General features: G+C 42.4%; 1 protein-coding gene across 7 annotated transcripts in view; it reads left to right on the top strand.

Moving 5' to 3' along the window:
- PDE4D (phosphodiesterase 4D) overlaps positions 1-23,307 on the top strand; it is a 1,065,327-nt gene that overhangs the window by 1,029,757 nt on the left and 12,263 nt on the right. For all 7 annotated transcript variants that reach the window (XM_040421313.1, XM_040421310.1, XM_040421314.1 and 4 more), the window contains 5 exons: positions 12,445-12,538; positions 17,795-17,973; positions 20,004-20,102; positions 20,363-20,527; positions 22,629-22,728. In XM_040421313.1, coding sequence (XP_040277247.1) covers positions 12,445-12,538; positions 17,795-17,973; positions 20,004-20,102; positions 20,363-20,527; positions 22,629-22,728 — 637 coding nt within the window. The remainder of the gene's footprint in view (positions 1-12,444; positions 12,539-17,794; positions 17,974-20,003; positions 20,103-20,362; positions 20,528-22,628; positions 22,729-23,307) is intronic.

Genomic DNA, 23,307 nt, shown 5'->3' with positions numbered 1-23,307 from the left:
TGTAGTAGGTCCACTTATTTAAGTAGATGGAAGGTGAATGTATCAAAGAAGTTTTCCTGTACATTGTATTGTACATTGCTCAATATAAGTGTCCCAAAAATATGGTTAGAGCACTTAGACAATACAATATCACCCTTAGTGGCTGATTGATCATTGCCATTCCTGCAGGTCCGATTTTTTTTAATTTACATATTATGGGTTAAAAATATTTTGCCAATAATTCTTTGATTTAAAATTTTCAGCTGTTTTTGCTCTGCAGCCTGTCCATTTTTGCTGCCTATTTTCTTAATATATCTTTATATTCGTTCCTGCATAAGAAGCTGTTAACATTTACATTATACATTGGAAAAAAAAAGGAGAAAAAAAAAAGTATGCTTTGATGGATGTTTTTATGTTGCACAACAAATTCTTATAATAATGAGTGCCAGTATATAATGCTCCTTCTTCCCCATAGTGCCAATATATAATACTACAAAATCCCCCCAACTCCCCCCCCCCCAGCAGTTTCAGTATATATAATGCTTAGTCCCTGATGTCCCAGTATATATAATGTTCCCCCCGCAGTGCCAGTATATATAATGCTGGCACTGTAGTGCCAAAATATAATGCTCCCTCATCGCCCTCCCTTTAATGCCATCCCCCCTGTAGTCCCAGTATATAATATCCCCCTTGTAGTGCCAGTGTATATATGATGCCCCCCCCCCATATTGCCAGTCTACAAGGCTCTTCCATCCCTTCTGTAGTGTCAGTATATCATGCTCCCCCATAGTGCCAGTGGTCAAGGGTGGACATCCAGCTTGATTTCAAGTAGTGATACATTAACATGGGTCTGCATTTTGATGTAGGGTTCTTCTTATCCATAAAAGAAGGGTCTGTTTTTTCCTTCATACCCTTTCTGTGATTCTTGTGCTAATGTCCCATCACATAGTTTGCTTAAAATATAGTTCTACACAGGGTCTCACCAATGAGGGAATGGGACCAGCCAAGGCAGGTTCCCCTCTCTACCAGAGTCCCATAGCATCTGCATGCCTTTATGGTGCCTTCTTATATTGTCCCATGTCTTATTACACAAATAAAAGGTAACCCCCCCCCCATCCCCCCATGGAAAACTAATATGGCTGCATACAGATGTTTCCACCCTTACCTTTGCTCCAATTTGGTATGGTCACAGAACAAGTTCAATACAAAATAACAACCTGCAAGAGAAACAGTCTAAAGGCTGGAGCTCACGGCACAACCACTAGGTGGCAGACACATCTAGGACAGACATCTCGTGACAGAATATCGCCATATGACGTTTTCTTAAAAGCTGTCATCTCATGACCCACATCTTAGGATATGTTGAGTCAAGAGAAAAGGTACGGAAGGGCACATCTATATGTCAAATACTTTCCATATTTTATTTGTCAGTTAGAACAGCATATAACAAGCTATGGGGCATTTTTTTTTTCTTTTTAAGTCTGGAAAATTGCAGGATACTTTTATTTGTTCCCACAGCCACAAAATACATATTCTTTTGAACAAGTATAATTTTCTCTGTAGTGTCATAATTCCATCAAATGGAGCAATGAGACCATTTTGCTACCCGAAAAGTAAGAAAAAAAATATATACAAAATTCAAAGAGCCAAAAATAGCATTTTCTTCAACCCTAGCATCCCCTTTGTAGAAGTTGTCCAGACAGAAATAGACTCTTCACAAGCCGTGCTTTTACCTGGGGTAATGACGAGTTATTTGGATGTAAGTATCTCATTTCAATCCTGCCACACAGACCTCTGCGGCGGCTCGCTTTTGTGTCCTTAGAAATTGGCTCTGATCACCTGGAAAAATGTCTTAACTTTGGTAACAAGTCACAGAAATGACTGCTTTTTCACTCTTTTCTTTCTGAATGAGATGTTTTTTTCATTTATAGAAATATTTCAGCAGTGACATTCCAAATGGGATTAGGTGACTATATATGTGTAAGTGTGTATATATATTGTATTTGTCACACTTGTCAACCTCTGTCCATACCTTGCCCTATTAGGCCTTATGGACATCATAAATGGTCCCTTCTTCAGGACCACTCTCTTTAAACCAGCTGATAAATGGCTCTACGTCTGGTGCCCCCAGCCCTTTCATGCATTACTAGTTGGACTTTTAATTCAATGGCTCGCATGTAATACTACATACATTAGCTCTCAACCCTCCTGGATCCGGCGGGAAATTCCCATATTTTGGGCCTGGGGAGGCTGAGGTATTTCCCAATTTCAACTATATCTGCATCCCATCATACCCTGTGTGTTGCGCTGGAGAAAGCACAGTTTGGGGGACGATTGCTCCATTCATTAGGGGAACGGGGCAAGGCGAGTATTACTTTTTTTATTTATTTAACGTTCAAGGCGTCATTATTGGAAGGTGGACGATGAGGCTGCAACATCTTAAGGGGAACCAGAGCACTCCAACTTCTTCAAAGAACCAGTGTTTCTTTATTGACCAAACGTAGTGATTTTTCCACCGTGACAAGTCCTAGATCTTGGGCCCCAATGCTTGAAAAAGACTTGTCACAGTCGAAATGTCGCTATGTTTGGTGAATGAAGAAACACTGGTTCTGTAAAGAAGTTGGAGTGCTCCGGTTTCCATTGTTTGGATCATTATCTGGGGCACAAGGGCTACGACCTAACACCATGTGCACCACTTACAGGAGGATCTTCTGGGGAATCAACCCTTCTGGGCTTGACCCGTCTGTTGTGCTGCTGTTTTTGTAATTTTGATCATTGTAATGGGGGCACTAAGAGGTCAGCATTAGAGATGAGCGAATCGAATAACTTCGGCTCATCGGAGCCAATACATTCTAATACTGTACAGAGCGCTCGCTCCGTATAGTATTGAAACAAAGTTTTATGCTAATCGACTTCGGATGTTTCATCTGAAGTCGATTCGCTCATCCCCAGTCATCAGCCTCAGTAGCCCAGACAACGCCTTTAAGAATCAATTCACACGAGGCGTAATTTTGCATTACGGAGAAATCAAAGTTCACATGTCCAAAATACAAAGGGTGATATCTGTATCAAAAGCCACATGTAAGGCATGCAGATTTTGCAGTAGATTTGTTCGCCATGTGTGAAACCACCTTTGTAATCCTTTCCGGGCTGATGTATTTCAGTAATTTTTTCTTTAATCTTCATTTCAAGTATTTTTAATCACAGAATAATTTGCTGCTTGTTGAAATCTTTTGGTTTATGTATGTGCAGTCATATAGCATCCGTAGAAGAACATGGTCATATAGATGGAATATGTTTTTACACTTGAATGTAGCTATGATGTCATTCTCTGCACAGCGGGTGGACAGGAACGCTACTGTGCATGGAAAAAGGTCACTTCGTTCTCAGGCTGGTTGACGGCACCAGAATGCAGCCTTCCATCGATCGTATAGTTATAACATATCATAACAGGGCATTAATTCTCTCTTAGCTGCTGCTTTTTGGTATATTTTGGTTGCCTAGTAACTTCTTGACTTCCTCTCTGGGCGACCATCATTTCATGGAAGCATCTACTATGAATGCACCGGAGTAGTCACACATACTTCTATTTGTTGCGCGGTGCACAGCCTTTCAATGAGCCACTCAGTGCGGGTGTTGGAAATCGAACCCCCACCTTTCTGATATGAATGGCCTGAGAACTCTATTAATGGGCTACATAAAATAATGAAACAAGTTCCCTTCCACAGGGCCCGCTAACCCTATAAAGTGCAAGCTTGTATGGGCAGAGTTCCTACTTAACATTTCTGGCATACACCTTTCTGTACCATACTGTCTTTTGAATTTGTTAAAGTGCCTTCCCGCAATATTGTGCTATATAATGGGCACCAGAAGGTGATGACACGATATAAATAAAGAAAAATAACAGGTTACAGCCCCATAGGAGTTGTATGGTCGGTGTCATAGTGCTGAGAAGAAACTGTTAAATGACAGATGTTGCAGTGCTGCATCTGTATTTACTGGGGTCTTTAATAATGTTCAGATCCTATAGCGTATCTGGGAAAAGTGTGTGGATGCTGTACCAAACATCTCGAAGAACTAACCACAGATCTTCTGTGGATGTAGGCTTGCTCCAATCCTTCTGTCCCTTCATGTAATCCCAGACAGACTCTATGATGATCAGACCAGGGCCCTGTGGGGGGCATATAATCACTTCCAAGGCTCCTTGTTCTTCTTTACATTGAAGATAGTTCTTTGCAGTTCATGGACTGTATGTTTGGGGTTGTTGTCCTGCTGCAGAATAAATCTGGAGGCAATCAGACGCCTCCCTGATGGTACTGCATGATGGATAAATATCTGCCCGTATTTCTCAGCATTGAGGGCGCCATTAATCTTGACCAAATCTCCACTCCATTTGCAGCCCAAAACTTGTGAGGAACCGCCACCATTCTTCACTGTTGACTGAAGACACTCAGTTTTGTACCTCTCTCCAGCCCTTTGGCAAGAAAACTGCTTTCTGTTGCAATCCAGAGCACCCGCTGCCATTTTTCTGCACCCCAGTTTGTATGTTTATGTGCATAGTTCAGTCACTTGGCTTTGTTTCCATATCGAAGGTATGGCTTTTTGGCAGTAATTCTTCCATGAAGACCACTTCTGGCCAGACTTCTTTGAACAGTAGATGGATGTACCTTGGTCCCACTGGTTTTTGCCAGTTCTGAGCTATTGGCACTGCTGGACCTCTTACTTCAAGGGAAGTAAGCATGATTGGGCCGGTATTGATGCACCACATTTATGACGAGGCGCACACCTCATCATAAATGTGGTGCATCCTCCGGCAGTCCGTGCGCCGCTCATTGCTGCCGTAGATTTCTGGCTTCATTTGCACCATAAAACTGGTGTAAATGAAGATACATTTGTCTTCTGCTGTTGGTCACGCCACTTTCCTGTTGTTACCATGCCCCTTTTGGAAAAGTGGCGAGGGTGGCATAAACAGAGGCACTTTCGACTTTTTTTTTTTTTTAAAGTGTCAGTTTGTGACTTTTTAAAGCCACTTTTCTGACGCAAGGGAGATGATAAATCTCTCCGGATGTGTCCCATCTGCTGCACTGAGTCTCTTTGGCCAAGCACTGTGTCTACAGATTTCACCCATGAAAGATTTGTTTCAAAAACTTTGGCAACTGTCCCTTCCATCCGAACAAAAAACTTGCAGAAACCCATGCACATGCTGCAGAAACAACCCCACCGAAATGAGTTAAACTATTTTTCAGTTGTAGAAGTTTAGGTAACAAATCTGCTGCATGTGAGTTCACCGTTATGGTGTTTTTGGATGCTCATGGAAGTGACTTTAAGAGTATGTTCGGATGGAAGATTTGGGGTTTAAAGGGAACCTGTCACCAGGATTTTGTGTATAGAGCTGAGGACATGGGTTGCTAGATGGCCGCTAGCACATCCGCAATACCCAGTACCCATAGCTCTGTGTGCTTTTATTGTGTAAAAAACCTGATTTGATACATATGCAAATTAACCTGAGATGAGTCCTGTCCCTGAGATGAGTCCTGTACGTGAGATTAGTCAGGGACAGGACTCATCTCAGATTAATTAGCATAAGTATCAAATTTAATAAAAGCACACAGAGCTATGGGGACTGGGTATTGCAGATGTGCTAGCGGCCATCTAGCAACCCATGTCCCCAGCTCTATGTACAAAATCCCGGTGACAGGTTCCCTTTAAGCGTGATTTCGGTTTTGCTGGGCAATTTCAAGACCGTTGCCCAGAAAGTACACGTCCATTCTTGGCATGGTCACCCCTCGCAAAGCCACAGCTGGAGCATGCTCATAGTTTAGCTTCATTCAGTAGAGCTAAACCTAGAACCGGTCCACATAAAAACCCAGGGCAGAACCGCAGCACAGTCTCGAAGAAAACTGTCTGTGTGAACCTACCCTAATACTGATAGCCAAATGTGTTTTTTGTAGTCTAGACCAGAAAATTATAACTTTAGGTATGGATTTGACTGCAGCATATTCCTTCTGTCCTCCAAGAATCCCTGTGCATATGTAGCTAAGCTCACTACTACTACTACTACTCCTACTATTACTGCAATGACAAACTCAGCTCTACTACTTCTGTATCAGCTCAACCTAAGTATAAGAGCTCAGGAGCGTCTTTCCTCGTACATATTTGTGCTCAGTCCCTGCAAATCTCTGGCCCCCCTCAACAGCAGGCAATTTACAGAGCACAAAAGGAGGAGAAGGGAAAAAGTGCACTAATTAATCTTGTCTGGATAGCCGGGGCTTCAGGGATTCCATTACTAAATGTCATTTACAAAACACTCAGCGAGAGAGAACGGCTGCTCAAAGGAGATTTTGCATCTCTGTCCAATCAGAAAATTGCATCCATAAACCCGTCTCCTGTGCCTTTAGAAGGAGCTTGATTGGCTTTAAATGAGGTTTCTGGGCGGACCCTGCATGCACGGTTTATGGCTTTCCTTGAAGGTCCCTATTTTGTGCTGTTGGCGCCGAGATCCTCCTCAGTAGCAGAGCATCTTGGCATCTATTATTCATTAGGACCTGGCGTGCAGGAAACATGCAGAGTCCCAGCTGCCTGGATTTCTCCTCATCTGTAGCTGGATTCTTGTTCTTGCTGCTCCTGGACTATCAGGATTTATACAAATGGTATTCCTACAACCTGAACGCTGCTGCTCTTTGGGATTTCATGTCACAATGCAGCTGGTGCACCTAAAGCCAGCTCCGCTCCAAAGTGGCCCGAAAGAAGTCTGAAACCAACTGATTTCCTATTGCATTTAGAGCTCTCCCTTTTCTCTTCTCCTGGTAAACGGCGAATCTCTTTCAAAATGCCTGAAGCTAACTATTTGCTGTCCGTGTCCTGGGGCTACATCAAGGTAAATCGTTTCTGCTTGATCCGGTTCTTAAAACTTCTTTAAATTGAGAAAAAATGGCTTTTTTAGATGTGTCCAGAGCTATGTTGTTGAGGTGCAGTGCAGCGATTTATGGGGCGACCATTTCTAATGTATGACCTTAGCATGACTCCTACTCGGCGCCAGCAGGCGCTGCATGGACTTGGATTGTTTACATACATAGGATGTACGCAGTCACAGGCGTTCTTACCACCCAACCTTTGTACCTTCATAGGACTGACTCCTCGCTAACCTAAACCAATTATTTGGTGGGCAGTTAACATGTATTGATCACGTCTATTCTTAGAAACCTGCGCGGTGGACGGAGGAATAAACCTGACTATAATGACCGCCTGTGAAATATGTCCCAGCAGTAGCCTTATGATTGCACCGTCTCCAGTGCCCCGCTCAGACCTTCCATACTTTATTTGATGCGGCGACTGGTTGCTGGCTAATGAAGCTCATTATACCTGCTCGCTTGGTTGCTGTGATGTGGCTGAGGCATACTAAGCAGGGCAACGCTATTGCATCTTTACAAAGCCCCCAGGGCTAATTAGCCATCGGTCGGTTGCAAATGCCATTTATTTGGCTGGCTCGCCCTGTGATGGAAAATGGTCGCTGGAGCCAAAATGGCAAGTTCAAAAAGAATTGTCGAAATTAAGCGATCTGACGTGCATCCGTGTGTACCGTACGATGTGCAGGCGTCTACTGTACATATGTAAATGATGCCTATAGCCCAGTTTATCCACCGTACCGTAGCTCACTTAGGCTCGTCGATGGTCTGCACACCTTAGAAGACAATGTCAGCATTTTTACAATCGAGCCCGGGGGTCTGAGGTTCACCTCCGCGCCGTCTCCATTACCCCGCACCCACCTTATTAGAGCCATTCGGCAGATGAGAGCCTGCAATTACATATGGCACAAGATTGATATGCAGCTTATTACGCCGTACCCACTTCTTGTCACACTCGACGTGATGGTGTATTAGAGCCGGCTCGCTGATCTGAAGGCTCTTCTTCGGATGGCCACCTAAATAACGTTGCCTTGTGTGAATTATGTGCTGATGGCAGGGAATCACTGTGCCATTGTGCCTAATGAGCTGTGATGATGACGACTGAAAAGGCATCCTCTTTGTGCGAGGGCAGCCATAGCACAAATGTCATGCCGTAGTTTCTGCTTGCCCCTGAATGGATGCCCCGGTGCATTAGGCATGTAATATTAATATTAGGCAGCGGATTTCATGCAGGGTTGGATTGGAGTGCATTAGATGGGAATAATTGGCATTAATTAACCCATTAGACCATGCAGCAATGCAACCCTTTTATGCAGTATGATGCATGCAGTATAGAGCCCATGCCCTTTGCCCCATGTACATGCCATGGCGCAGTGTATTACTGTATTCCTCCTACATTAAATGACATGAGCGCCGCATAAAAGCATGTATATGTGTGGAAATAGGTTTAATGGATGATTACTCAGCAGTGTGCATTGCATCATCAGAGAAGTCTGTGCCGCCATAATCTTCTCATCCCTCACTACAAGACTGTAATGCAGGCTGAAGTAGGCATCCTATGTGTACAGCCCTGCACTAGATGTACCCACTGAATGCCGTCATGCCACGCACAGTATGTGCCCACCCAGTGCGTACAGACGGATGAAGAATAGCCAATGCCTTATTTATTTTTTCCGACTGAACGCAGCACCTTAACTACCCAATATGTACCAGCTGCCCCCTTGTATTCCATGTCAATGTGAACTCATGCAGGGGTCCAATAGGTGCCTGTTGAATGCAGGGTACTAGACATACCGTCTAGATGATAGGGAAAATGATGGGCCCTATACTTAATCCACCCACTTCAGCCCTGTAGCATACATCAATATGAACGCATCCATATTGTATCCATAATTCACCAGATTGAAATTGGATGCCATTAGTCGTATTCGATAACTGGATGTTGGGGTGCCCTTCAATCTAATATACATGCTAAATGCTGTGACGCCCTCCATGTCTGTACCCACTGGACTAAGCGCAGGCATGTGGCATTTATCATTATTTGCAAGGATGTCATATGTTCTTATTGTAATTGTAATAAAAGAAAACAAATGACAAGTTGAGCTCTGCTACATCTGCATTTACAAGAAATCAGAATTTGCTCACGGCACTGAATATTAGATATTAGATAACATTAATATTCTACGTAGTATGCCGCCATCTGATGTTTAAAATGTATAGGGATGTGCACATCCATCTACTTAGCTGGGCGCTGATGGTCACATATGCTCAATACCTGTCCCACAGCAAGGTCTCAGCCAATAGAAAAAGCTTTCTGCACTGCTTGTCAAAAAAGGACCAGCTCCTCTGCAGTAGACTGACCGTATAGCAGAGAAGGCTCCTTCTGCAGGGAAGTAACTAGAGCATATAGGGGTCCCTTCTATCCAGAAATACTCTGCGCATATTGCGGTGCCATGGTTAGTTGTGCCACAATCTACAAGTTTTCCCCTCTCACACCAGGTCTAAAAAAGTGGCAGTTGCATGGGCGGGGAAGGGGACAGGCTGGCAGGCCCGTCTCGTCCATCATTTTCTACACCTGTCTTAATAAATGACCCCCTGTATTGTCAGCTGCCAGGGGGGGAAGGAGACTGATTCTGTTCAGAGCCCACCACTATCAGCGCATATTTGCAACAGCATCAAAAAAGGGAGGCAACATTGAAGCAGAAAAGTATCAAAAGGGTATTCATTTAAAACCAGTATTAACAGGTTTTTAAGACTTTTGGTATGAAAATTATTTATGGGAGAGACCTCTGAGAGACAGTAGCCCTAAATGATGTCTCAATACACTGTACGCTTAGAGAGTGTCTGGTGCAAGGCAGCCACCCAAACCCCTGGGTTGTGCCTGTGATGCTCCACTGGGCTCCCTTGATGTCAACATCCGGTTTGACTTCGCCGCTAGTGTTGAGTAAATCGAAGTTAACAAAGTGGAATTCGATCCTAATTTCAGGAAAAATTGGATTTGCCACAAATTTTTAATTCTTGGCGCTTCGTGGTAACGAATACATTTTTCCTGAAATGGCAGTTAAAACAAACAAACAAACAAACAAAAGACATACTCCATCCATTTGATCTTGGAGAGGCCTTCGTGGCCATCTTGATGGAAGAAAACGCGCCACATCTCACGCGCGGTGAATGTGATTCTGAGATACCGCAATCAGTGTTGAACGCGACATCTGAGGGGTTCAATGAAGAGGGGCCGTTCTCTGTCATTGAGCCCGCCACACACAATGGAAAGTACTTCATAGCAAATCCGAATTTGTTGTAGAAGTTCAGCGAAGCAGCCAAATCAAATTTTTGAAAACTTTGCTTATCACTATTCGCCACAGCCAGTCACTGGCCGCAGTGGAGACTGAATCCCCTTGCGTCTTGTGACTACTTGTCAGGACGTGAGGGCAGCGGGTCACCGTCGTGGCCAATGATTGAGCAGTGTCAAACCAGATGTTGACATCGGGAGAGCTCAGTAGAGCCTCGCAAGTCTGGAGGAGGAGGAATGGGGAAGCAGGTAAATCATTTTACCTGCTTCTCCATTTCTTGCCTAACCCCTTTAATATCAAGCTCATTGTTTTTTTTTTTTTTTTTTAATGATCATCAAAATTTGAAAGCTTTGCGCAGAGTTCCCCTTTAGTCATAAGATTAGACACCAGATCCGTTTGCCGCTTGAGCCAAACAGAAATGTCCCATCATTGTTGATTTTGAAAATGACTGCATCTTGTTGGGTAGGTCTACACTGTATATCTATATGGGGCTGCACTGATGGAACTATCCATGTACAAGGTCCTTACTTTTTCTCTTGGCTCGAAATGTCCCGATATGTGTGTCACAAGATGACCAGCTTTTCAAAACAACATGATTTCCCTATATTGTGTCAGGAGTTGTCTCTCCTGTATGTGTCTATGTGCAGCCACCCAGCGGTTGTGTTGTGGGGTGTGTCCTGTCAAGGGTTTTGTTAACACGTTGCGATATTGTATTGAATTGGTTTCATGAGAAGCTGGAGTTTCTTGATCAAATTAGGGCAAAAGTATAGGGGTGGTCACATCTGAAATCTGTTCACAGTGGAGCAGTCCACATAATTACCATTCACTGGACAGTCCCTAATGTAGAACCTACAGGTTTTACATAGAAAAGCAGATGGTGCAGTGGAAGTGATCAATATTGCAGCTGGCAGGCTAATTACCTCCTCGCCTTTCTCCACCTAGAGAGAGGTGCATTAGGGATTTTGGTGACATAATGTGGAGATTAGGCAGCTGGAGAGCTGGATGTGGAATATTAATTGCATAAATCTTGTACTTGGGGATTTAAAATGGAACCCTTTAAGATCTAATCTTCATTCATAAATTCATTGATGAACTTTTATTTTTTTCAATGAGGGAGTTTTTATGACTTTTAGAACCATTGGTTCTTGATTTTTACATTGTTAGCTTGATTTGGTACACGTAGCTGTATAGTCCGTTATATTGTACCGCTGTGACTGACTGGTGGATCTTCAAGAATCCAAAGGCTGAATCACATATATCCGTTCGCATATCCCCCAGACATACAGATGTGTCCTTCTCTACATTTTCCTCCTGTCTCAGCCTATCCTGAGATACATGACGTGGGATGACCCGCTTTATAAGAAAACATGATTTTGTGATATTCTGTCATGGGATGTCTATCCTATACCTGTGTATGTGTGGCCACCCAGTGGTTGTGTTGTGAATTGCAAGATGTCAAGGGTTTTGCTATCAAGTTGCCATACAAATTCAGTGTAAGATGTGCATATGACCAGATGAGCCTATACCTCACTCAGACTCCATATTCCTTACTCAGATATCACAATTGTCACGAACCATCAAGTTATTATTTTCCTTTGTTGTGTTACGGTACTTTGCCAGGACAGGCACTTAGAATTTAAGCAATTTGGGCCTCTATGAGGAAATGGATGGACAAAATTATACAGACTTCAGTAGTCTTTCTTGGAACGAGTCTAAAACTTCTGGTCAGCCATCAGAAAACCACCCAACAATGTGGTAGAAACCATGCAGAAACTAATATGGCAGATTGGGCAGCTGGTTCCTGTTATAAATGCAGTTTTCCAGTGTATAAGCAGAGGTTTACCATGCCTGGTCCTACAGTATGTAAAACCACAAACTCTGTGTTAATTCATCTAAAGAAAAGTCCAGCTCTGCTACATCTGTTTTTACCATATGCACACCCATTTGAATTTAGACGGGTAATTGTTATTCCGGATCCTGAGAAAAAGTAATTGGTTTTTGATGTGTAATGAATATGGGAAGGTTAAGCAAGATGGCGCATGTCTAGGGGGAAATGTTAAATGCCCCAAATTTATCACTGACGGTGGCAATTTTTGGTGCAAAATATTGGTGAAAAGTACTCCAGCCATGAGATGACCTAATAAGGAGAAAAGTGTTTAGCATGTTTATGATACTGTATGCACCATTTTGATAACTTTGGAGCTTACTTTGGCATTATGAGAATATTTCTCTATGTGTATTCACTGCTCTCCCTGTTTATTTTACAGTTCAAGAGAATGCTCAATCGGGAGCTCACCCATCTATCAGAGATGAGCCGGTCAGGCAACCAGGTTTCAGAATATATTTCAAACACCTTCTTAGGTAAGAAGAGTTTTTGTTTCCTCACCCTGTTAACGTATCTCTTATTGATTCTGCCAATGGACACATAATCCCATGGAGAAGGCATCAAGGCTCCACCCGAAGCACTCCTTTGTTTTCATCTACTTTAAATACATTTTAGAGCGAGAAGTAGAGTTTTTGGTTGTACTTCTTTTAATATTGCATTCTACTAATCTTGACCTAAAAATCATTTCTTAACTTGGTCTATATAAAAAATGTTCAACGGCTTGTCTTCTACAGCTTTCATTTTGCCCAGGTCTGCCAATAGTTTCTTCTTCTTCTCAGTTAATATCAATCTGTAGCCTTTATGTCTAGTTCACGGACAGCCCATGCTCACTCGTTTCTAGGCTACACTCACAAAAATGCCCATTAAAAATGGACTCACTGTCAGTTTTCATGGCCATTCTGCATCTGTGCGTGCATCCGTTTTTCATGGCCATTAAAAACAACCATGAAAAACAGATAAATTTCAATTTTTTTTATTTTTATTTTTGCCCCTGCAGTCTACATAGTGTTTTTCAAAGTGTCCCCCAGCAGTGATAATGTCCCCCATAGTGGCCTCCAGCAGTAATGATTTGCAGGGGTTTTTTTATGCCAAAAAGAAAACAATTACTCACCTTATCCACCTGCATGCTCAGAGGTATTTGCTCCTCTCTTGATGCTGAAGGACCTGTGCTCCCAGCGTGATGACATCACTGTGTGCTTCCAGTGATCATGCTGGAGCTCCCAGTGATCATGCTGGGAGCCCATGGTGACATCATCATGCTGGGAGTACAGGTCCTTCAACATGAAGAAAGGAGGGACACCCCTCTGCACGATCAAGTGGATGAGTTGAGTAATTTAAAAAAAATGTAACTTCCATTTTTCAGTAGTGTAGCCGTTAGATGGGTGCACTCCTGTCTAAAAGCAGTTACAAACCGTCCCATTGATTTCAATGAGGTCCGTCTGGCATGTCCTATTTTTTTTTGATGGCCTCTAAAAACGCCCATTTTTCACTGTGGTGTAAATGTCCCCTAAGGCACATTCTTATTAGCTTGACCATAATTTAGCTTAAAGAGGACCTTTCATGGGTCCAGACATTATGAAATAAGTAGCAGGTTATGTAGCTTGAGAAAGACCTGTGTGTCAAAACGTTACTGTATTTTTCGGTGTGATTAAACACTAAGTTTGGATTCAAGATCAAGAGTGCCGTGACTTTTCTAAAGTTCTTTCCAGGTTATGTAGGGCATAGAGCAGGGATCTAAGAGTGCTTGCTATTTTTTCTGGGCGCCGCTCCGCTCGCCCGCTGTGCTCTCTGTTTCTCAATGGGCGTCTCCTTCTCCCTGGCTGTAGTGCGGTCCAATCACAGCCAGGGAGAAGGAGACGCCCATTGAGAAACAGGGCAGTCTCCTCCTCCCTGTACCGATGCTATTCCTTAGCATACCAGGCGGGAGAATTCAACAGGGGAACAGCGGGCGAACGGAGCGCTCTTAGATCCCTGCTCTATGCCCTACATATCCTGCTACTTATTCCATAATGTCTGGACCCATGAAAGGTCCTCTTTAAATGAGCACTTAGGAGCTGTCAGGAAACTAGAGATAAGTACTACAGATGGAGCCGCCAGATTAGCGTTCTGACGAAATGAAGACTGTAGAAGGCAAACTATTGAACATTTTTAATAAAGACCAATTGAAGAGCTGATTTTTTACCCAAAATAAGTTGATTGCAATATTAAAAAATTAAAGGTGTCCATATCATTTAATTCTGCCATGGGAGGTGACATCGAGGCTTTACTTGCTTAGCGTATGTCATCCAATTACATAAGGGCGACATATGTCTCATGATGACGAGTTGGTTTTACTGAGGCACTCATTTGTTTTTGTCTTTTTCTGCTAATTGATGTCCCTGTAATTCCCTATGCATTGATGTCTTTGTGGGTTGCTGTGCAGAGCATTATATCCAGGACACTGTGCGTCAGCATCACAAATTAACCTCTTCACCTCTGAAATAGACTTTGGTGTCTTCTATGCTGTTAGCAACACGAGGCAGCAGTAAAAGAGACACGGCTTCCGCTATCTGTGTGATCTCATTGGAAAATGTGTGAAGAGCGTAATAGATGTTAAAAAGCATTCATTTCTATAATGTCTGTATATTTGCAGTCTTTTTACTCTTGCATTGCATGCTGGGTAATGTTTTAGGCAGGTAATAGTGCAGTGAAGCGTTAGCATTCTCTGGCCGCAGGAGGGAGGTTTGATAAATATGACACTGTCAGCATCAGAGCAGAGAAAACACCCCGCGTCCAAACAGCCGCATGGGAGGGGGGGAGCCCTGGAATCCCCCTGTAATGCATAAACGTCAGCTTGGAAATCCTTCCAGGACGTGACTGCAGCCTTCAAGGAGAATTCAAAGTGATTTTCTCATATCAGAACTCGGTTATAGGGTGGAAATCAATAATTCATGTGATAGTAGTTTTACATAGGACTGCAGGTTAATCTTCTGCAGTTTTATAAATTAGATGAAGCTCCAAAGTGTATAAAAGCAACTTCAGCTCATCTACATCTCTAGATAGTCTTTATGTTTTGGATGGGATTGCCAATCACGTAAATCTCCATACATTGCCAGTTCTGCCGTTTCTTAAAGGGGAGTCCTTAAGGATTCGATTTCTTTGCTTGTGCCACACATTTTTATGGAATATACATTGATCACCTATCCTTACAATAGACCATTGGTGCGAGCATGGGGTCCGAACCCCCAGGACACCCTCTGGTCTACACAGTGACTGAATGAAAGTGAATGGTGCTGAACTTCAGTACCAAGCACAACTGCCCTTTTGAATGAGCCACAGCCATTGACACGGCCAAGCCCCCACGGTGACACATTGAGGGTCTATCCAAAGAATGGGCAATTGGTGTATATTCCTAGAAAACCCCTGTGATCAACTGCTCTCTTCCTTCAGCGCTGTGCTTGACCTGACAGACACGTGTCATAGTGGCTCCGTGGTTACAACTGGAGTCCTGGGTTCCAATCTGACCAAGGGCAATATCTGCATGGAGGTTCTATGTTCTCCCTGTGTTTGTATGGGTTTCATCCGGGTACTACAGTTTCCTCCTACTCTTCAAAGACATGCTGAATTTAGATTTTGAGTCTGACTGGGGACAGTGAATAATGACACTGTTGGCACTATAAAAGGAAGATAAATAATACAAATCCTCTTTTTTCTGCTGACCCCTCAGCATGGCTGGACCGCAGTATGAATAGTACTTACCTGGTCCCCGCTGCTGGGTTCCACCACTTTCGCTCCCACAGCTCTACGGTCTCCCCACGTCATTGTCTGGTTTCACAGGGGTCACCTGGTCATTGCAGCCAGTAACTGGCCACAGCCGTGACATGTCACCCATACATCATGTAATCAGGTCACTTGACACATGGTTGACACGTCACTGCTGAGTCTAGATAACCTGCATCAAAACAGATGTTGACACGGGGAGAAACAGAAGCTGCTGGGGTGTCGGAGGAGTGAAGTAGCTGGAACCTAGCAGTGGGTACCAGGTAAGTAAGATTTTCCACTGTGGGTCCAGCCACGCTGGGGGATCTGCAGAAAAAGTCCCCAGGGGTAAATAAGTATGTTTTGGCGAAACCACACTGCTGATATAATCCAGGAACACATTTCTCCTTACCACTGTGAGAGAAGATTGTGTTCTCCTAGCCCAGGTAGAAGATCCACACACCTATGAGAAATTTGAGTTCATAACCTGCAAGCTGTCGAGCAAAAAAAAATATGGCGGCCTCTCCACTATTTAATAATGAGAACGTCATGTCCTAGCATACACTGGTGACTTCAGAATGCAACGGTTCTGTCAATGAGGGAACGACCTGATTGAGAATCATTGTGTTTATGTGAATGAATCTGATGTGGCTTTGTTTGATTCAAGCTCAGCTTTCATCTTGCCTGTGCAGGATGTATAACTAATGGTGTCTTTCTGCCTGGCTGAATCATTTTTGTTGAGAGGGAGGGGGGGGCACTAGGGAATCCCATGGAGTGTAACAGCAGATGTGAGCTCTTGCAGACATGTTTTTGCTTCTGCATGACTTGACCTGACACTTGTATTTAGGATTTTCCCTTTTGATCTGTCTGAACTGTGTGCATCTGCCTGAAATGATAAATATCAAAGCTTGCCCCTCACTGAATTATATTAAAATTATTTCAGTAGGGTCTATAGGCTTCTCCTATTGTGCCTATTATTGTGCAGCACAGGATGATGTTCATGCACTGTACCTTCTGTATCCTTCCATTATAGTATAATTTGCTGCCGATAAAGTAGAGATTCCAGAGACAATCAGCTTGATTGCATCATGCTGTCTAAACTAGGAGTTCAGGTCTAAATAGAAACTGGAGAAAAGAAGGAACATCTACCAGATTGCATTATAACATTCAAGCAAACAATGGCAACCCTGCCAACCATTAAAAATAGCATTGAGAAAAACCTTTTCTGGTTCATACTTGCTTATTTTGATATTCGTGCACAAGGATCTACACAGGACGTTGGTCCAGGTATATATGAGTAATCCATTTGTAGCCACTCTCCTATCTGGCTAATAAAATCATTGTTTCTCAAACTGTGAGGTGTCCAAAAGGTTGTTGGTGAGGTCCCTCTGGGACGGCCATTTTTGCAGAAGTAATCAAGCACAGGCCTTTTGATGGCTGTAGCAATCTCTGGTTTGGCAACATAATTCACGGCTCAGGAGAAAAATGAATAAGAAGTTGAGTAAGATATCTAATTTTTACATGGACTTTGACCACGGGTGATAATGTCCAGACATCGCCAATTAATGACTGGTGTTGCATGAGCAGAAAAAAAGGTTTGAAAAGCCCTTGTGAACATGTGCTTAGACATCACAATTTACTGACTGGTGAGGTCTCAGAAGAAAAAAGGTTTGGGAAGTCCTGAAGAACATGAGATTAGACATCACAATTTACTGACTGGTGAAGCCTCAGTAGAAAAAAGGGTTGCGAAGCCCTGGTGAACATGAGCTTTAGATATCACCATTTACTGACTGGTGAGGCCTCGGCAGAAAAAGGGTTTGAAAAAGCTTGGTGAACTCAAGGAAACCTACTTTCTTAACTCAGATAATCCGCTTTCTAATCCAGATAAACCCTTTAAAGCTGGTTTATTGTCACCTCTTTCCAGCATAGTTTTGTGTATCTACTGCAAATTGTGAATTAGCAAAGGAACATTAATGGTACATGTTTTTATGTAGATAAACAGCATGAAGTGGAGATGCCAACGCAGGCCCAGAAAGAAAAGGAAAAGGAAAAGAAAAAGAGGCCCATGTCACAGATTAGCGGGGTGAAGAAATTAATGCACAGCTCTAGCCTGACTAATTCAAGTATTCCAAGGTTTGGAGTAAAAAGCGAAAATGAAGACTCTCTAGCCAAGGTGAGATATTGCATTAGTTTCTCTATATTCTGCCCATTTTAATGTAACCTAATCAATTTGAATACAAATATCCCCAATATATACAAGCCCTGGTGTTGTCTTCTGACAAGCTGTTTCTTAATTATTTCTCTTTTTCCCAATAACAAGAAATACCGGTAGCTGCCTTTACACACTATATGGTTGCCAGCCGGGTAGGAATGGCTCACTAGAGAATCAATCAATAGTGGAGATATCTCTAACTTTATAGCAGATCATTTGATCTTTTTCTTATGGGTGGTTTCACCAGTGGACTATTAGATCTTATTGAGAATTTCCTCTGGTGGTCCAAAGACAAAACTGGTTAACGGTGAACTTTCTCGGTCAAATCTTCCTAGATATTTAGGGATGGGAGGAAGTAGATATTTATATATAGTATATAAATTTATATAAGTATATAATTAGACAGATGTGCCTTTCTGAAAAACTGGCTCAATGGGAACTTGAAAAAGGACCGGTCAAGTTCTCCAGCAATTTTAGATCATGTTACCTGGTTGTGGCCACCAGTTATGATGGTGTTTCTGTATTTCTTTCCACCCCTTCTCCAGAGCATATATAAATCTAAATATTGTACAGTATGTACCAAGTTAAGACTTCCATTTAGAGATGAGTGAATTTCTTGAAATTTGTTTCTTCTTCTATTCTATTGACTCGTCCATTCCATCACATTTGGTCTGAATAAATTTCACACAAACTGAAATCGCCCCATTTGCACTGAAAAGTCATATAGGACACTCTGAGGTCTCCTAGGACTGTATCCACCCCATTTCAAGCTCCTTAACTCCAAGACAGTATTAGTAATGTGAAAGTCACATATATGAATGGCTATGGGTTCTTTCACAATTGCGTTGGTAATCTGACCGGCTAATCCTTTAGTCTGTTCCAGCATAAAGGTTAGCCGTTAGCCGGACAAAAAACTGCTGAATACACCGGTATTTTCTGGCATCTGTATTTGACTGGTACACAGTCGTGTCCAGAAATGCCAGATATGGTGATCTCAGGTAGCCTGATCCTCTGTCGCATCAGGCTACTGGATTAACAGCACGATTGTGAATGAATCCTGTGAGTAAACGGATCAGAGCCAGTGGTAACAAGCAACCTCTTTAATAACATACTGCACTGGATTTAAAAATAAAAATTTCAATTAAAAAAACTATTAAAAAATTAGCCATTTTTGGTAGCAGGAGCCTTCTTCTTTGTCTTCAGACCTGTAAAATGGTGGCTGCCTATTTGATAAAATCGTACTGGACAAATCGTAAAAACTTCCGATGTGTTGGAAATCAAAGTTTTTAGGAAACAAATTTGATCCATATAGAATCTATTTGCCCCTCTCTTAGGCCTCATGTACACGACCGTATGTATTTTGCGGTCTGCAAAAAACGGATCCGCAAAAAATACGGATGACGTCCGCATGCATTCCGTATTTTGCAGAACGGAACAGCTGGCCTCTAATAGAACAGTACTATCCTTGTCCGCAATGCGGACAATAATAGGACATGTTCAGTTTTTTTTGCGGAACGGAAATACGGACACACACGGAAATGGAATGCATACGGAGTACCTTCCATTTTTTTTGCGGACCCATTGAAATGAATGGTTCCGCATACTGTCTGCGGAAAAAACCCACGAACGGACACGGAAAGAAAATACGTTCGTGTGCATGAGGCCTTAGAGAAATAACTAGACTCTCCTCACCTCTCTTGATTTAAAGAGTGCTTTATTTATTTTTTTGCCGTGCATCTTAATAGCTATTTTTATTCATTTTTTATATTTTTGGCAGTAAAACATTCTTTAAATGCATCGTGGTAATTAATTCATGACATCCTCCTACTCACCATGTGTTCTTTGAACTGTCAGCAATGATGGCACTAACAGAATGTTCCAGGCAGTGTATATCAAATCTCTAGCTGAGAGGAACTGAGAACTGAATCTTGTGACCAATCCAAAAATGATAATCACTCTGTTTTTATTTTATTTTATTTTATTTCTGTTAGGAACTTGATGATGTGAACAAATGGGGCCTTAACATTTTTAAAGTAGCTGAATATTCTGGAAACCGACCTCTTACAGTCGTCATACATACAATATTTCAGGTATTGCTTTTTATAGTACTTTCTTGAATGTTTTTGAATTTGTACTTTTCTTGTTTTTGTGTATATGCATGTTTAATGTGTATTTTTTAAATTATATCTTATTTATCACTACCAACATAATGCTTTAATCCTAGTTAACATCGGTAGACATGATTTATAAATACACTAAAACAAGTGAGGAGCATAGCCTGAGTGCCCCATGTCCTTATTTTTCTTCCGATTTTTTTATAATTGAATATTTGTTCTACATTTTCCTACAGGAACGAGATCTGTTGAAGACCTTTAAAATACCAGTAGACACTTTAGTTACGTACCTAATGACTCTAGAAGATCACTATCATGCGGATGTGGCTTACCATAATAATATACATGCAGCGGATGTTGCTCAATCTACTCATGTGCTGCTATCAACCCCTGCTTTGGAGGTAAAACCTTTGCTAATTAAATTTAAAAAAAAATCATACCTAAACAATGTATCAGTGTAAAAGTAATCTAATGTCCACCGTTAGACATCATGCTATTTTCGGTCTGTGCTGATTAAGTTGATAATATATCTTTATTGTGGTTGGATCTCCATTCGTCTGATACAGAGTCCCGAGTCCTCCTCAGCCTTGATATTTGATACATTCTGGCTCCCTGCAGCCCCCACTAGGACAGCATAGTGTAGTGACAGGTTTGCTGATTTCAGTGGTCTGTCACTTCTGAGCTAGCAGTCAGAACTTTTAGGCCACCTTGTACACGTTGTGGAGTACGTGCGTTTTTTCCGCGCAAATTCCTGTGTGGAGAAACCGCTGCGTAGCAGGCTACTTTCACACCTGCATTTGGTGCGGATCCGTCTGGTATCTGCACAGACGGATCCGCACCTATAATGCAAACGCTTAGAACCGTTCAGAACGGATCCGTTTGCATTACCATGAACAAAAAAAAAAATTTTTTTTTTTTTTCATGATAATGCAAACGGATCCGTTTTGACTTTACATTAAAAGTCAATGGGGGACGGATCCGTTTGAAGATTGAGCCATACTGTGTCATCTTCAAACGGATCCGTCCCTATTGACTTACATTGTAAGTCTGGACGGATCCGTTTGCCTCCGCACGGCCAGGCGGACACCCGAACGCTGCAAGCTGCGTTCAGGTGTCCGCCTCCTGAGCGGAGCAGAGGCTGAACGCTGCCAGACTGATGCATTCTGAGCGGATCCGCATCCACTCAGAATGCATTAGGGCTGGACGGATCCGTTCGGGGCCGCTTGTGAGAGCCTTCAAACGGAGCTCACGAGGGGACACCCGAACGCTAGTGTGAAAGTAGCCTTACAGTACCAGCAAAGTGTATGAGGTTACACTTTGCGTTTTTTTTTCGTGTGGAAATTGACCAACCGTGTGGATTTCATATTAAGCAGCGTGTAAATTATGCTTGCAGTTTTAATTGTGGAGTTCACCTTTTTCAATAGGGTGAGATCTGGGGCAAATCTGCACCGAAAACTGCAATTAGATATTGTGGATTTTGGTGTGGATATTTTGCAAAAATGCACATGAAAGCGCAGTATGCGCCAGTGCTACAAGGGAGAGGTGACCAATGAGACTCACTGGCCCCGTCCTCCGCTGCCTCCTGACCATGACGGGCAAGTTTCCTATACATAACAGGAGTCGGGGAAGGTGGAACCAGGGTCTCATCGGACTCATCTTCCTTGCAATGCTGGCCCGTGCTGCAGTGTTCAGCATGTCAGTACTTTTGATACTTTAATACTTTTAGACAGCTGAAATCAGGAGGGCAGCATAGTACAAGTGACCTGATCCCTTTAGTATATACTGTTTTGTTATTGAAGGTGTATTCTCATAATAGACAATATGGCAAATCTGCCGACTATGCCATAAATGCTTGTTAGATGTGAGCCGCACCTCTGTCTATCTGCTGCATCTAGGCAGGAATGGAGAGGTGGCCAAGCAGGGTTTCAGAACTTTGTATCAGAGTCTTTAAGAGCGATCATTCATTATAAAGGGGTTTTCCCGCCATAGGAACTTATGATCCACCACAGGATAGGTGTTGTGTCTTATGGCTGGGGTTCCATTGATGGGCCTTCAACTAAACACAAGAAGTCTCAAGTTCCCTGTTTGAATGGAGCAGTGGTTCCGGGGGCGCACTACCACCCCAATCACTGTTTCTCTGTCAGTCCAATAGAGAGTGAAAGGAGCAACAGTATGGTCTTATGTAGTCACCACTCTATGTACAAGGGGACTTGGGAGTTCTATTCTTGTGATCGACCTCCAGCGATCAGACGCTTAACCTGTGGATAGATGATTCCTTGCTATGGTCAGACAACCATGTTTTGACCAGCTTTGCACACAGGGACTAGTTGGCAAAGAAAGAAACATAACGGAAAACATTATTAGCCTGGAAGAGTCATGTGTTTTAATTCACTTCCCCTACCGTCTCCATCTTTGCAGTCAGTATATCGTCTGTTTACTCTATTTACGCTATTGATGAGAAGCATCAATTTATTGATTTCTATGTTGTTGTTGTTATTTTAGGCTGTTTTTACAGATCTGGAAATTCTTGCTGCAATCTTTGCAAGTGCAATACATGATGTTGATCACCCTGGTGTTTCCAACCAGTTTCTAATCAACACAAGTAAGTGATTGTGTGTTTTTTTTTTGTAATTGTTCTTGGCGACTATGAAAAATGTGAAAAACAATCAATGTGGTAAACGAAAAAAACAAACATATTCCCATGTTGAGGAAGTCTTAGGCTGAGTTCACATCACGTTTTTCCTATCCATTTAAACGTATACAAAAAACGTATACGTTAAACGGATGCCTCAGACTGATGCCATACAGTGGCATCCGTTCACCATAGAGTTCTATTGTAAAGAAAAAAGTATCCTTTTTTTACCATTGTAAAAAAGAGTATATATATTTTTTTTTTACCGGACTCTGCAAGATACTAGAACGTGGTGTGCTGCGTTTTTGTATCCTTTTTTTGTACAGTATACGTCAAACGGAGGCATGAAACATGATGTGAACCTACCCATAGCCCTTTATGAATGCTTAGTGTGAAAATTGCAATATTTCAGGACTGAGTTTTTCATATAGATCATGATATGGGGGTAAAAAATATATATATATTTAAAGGGACTGTGACATATAGCTATGATATGGCACAGAGAGAGTTACAGTATTATACAAAGTAGGTTCCCATCCAGAAAGAAGT

Source organism: Bufo bufo, chromosome 2, assembly GCF_905171765.1.
Source record: "Bufo bufo chromosome 2, aBufBuf1.1, whole genome shotgun sequence".
Classification (NCBI taxonomy): Eukaryota; Metazoa; Chordata; class Amphibia; order Anura; family Bufonidae; genus Bufo; species Bufo bufo.
Note: the sequence above shows the minus strand (reverse complement) of the source record. Positions and strands in the feature narration are given on the sequence as shown.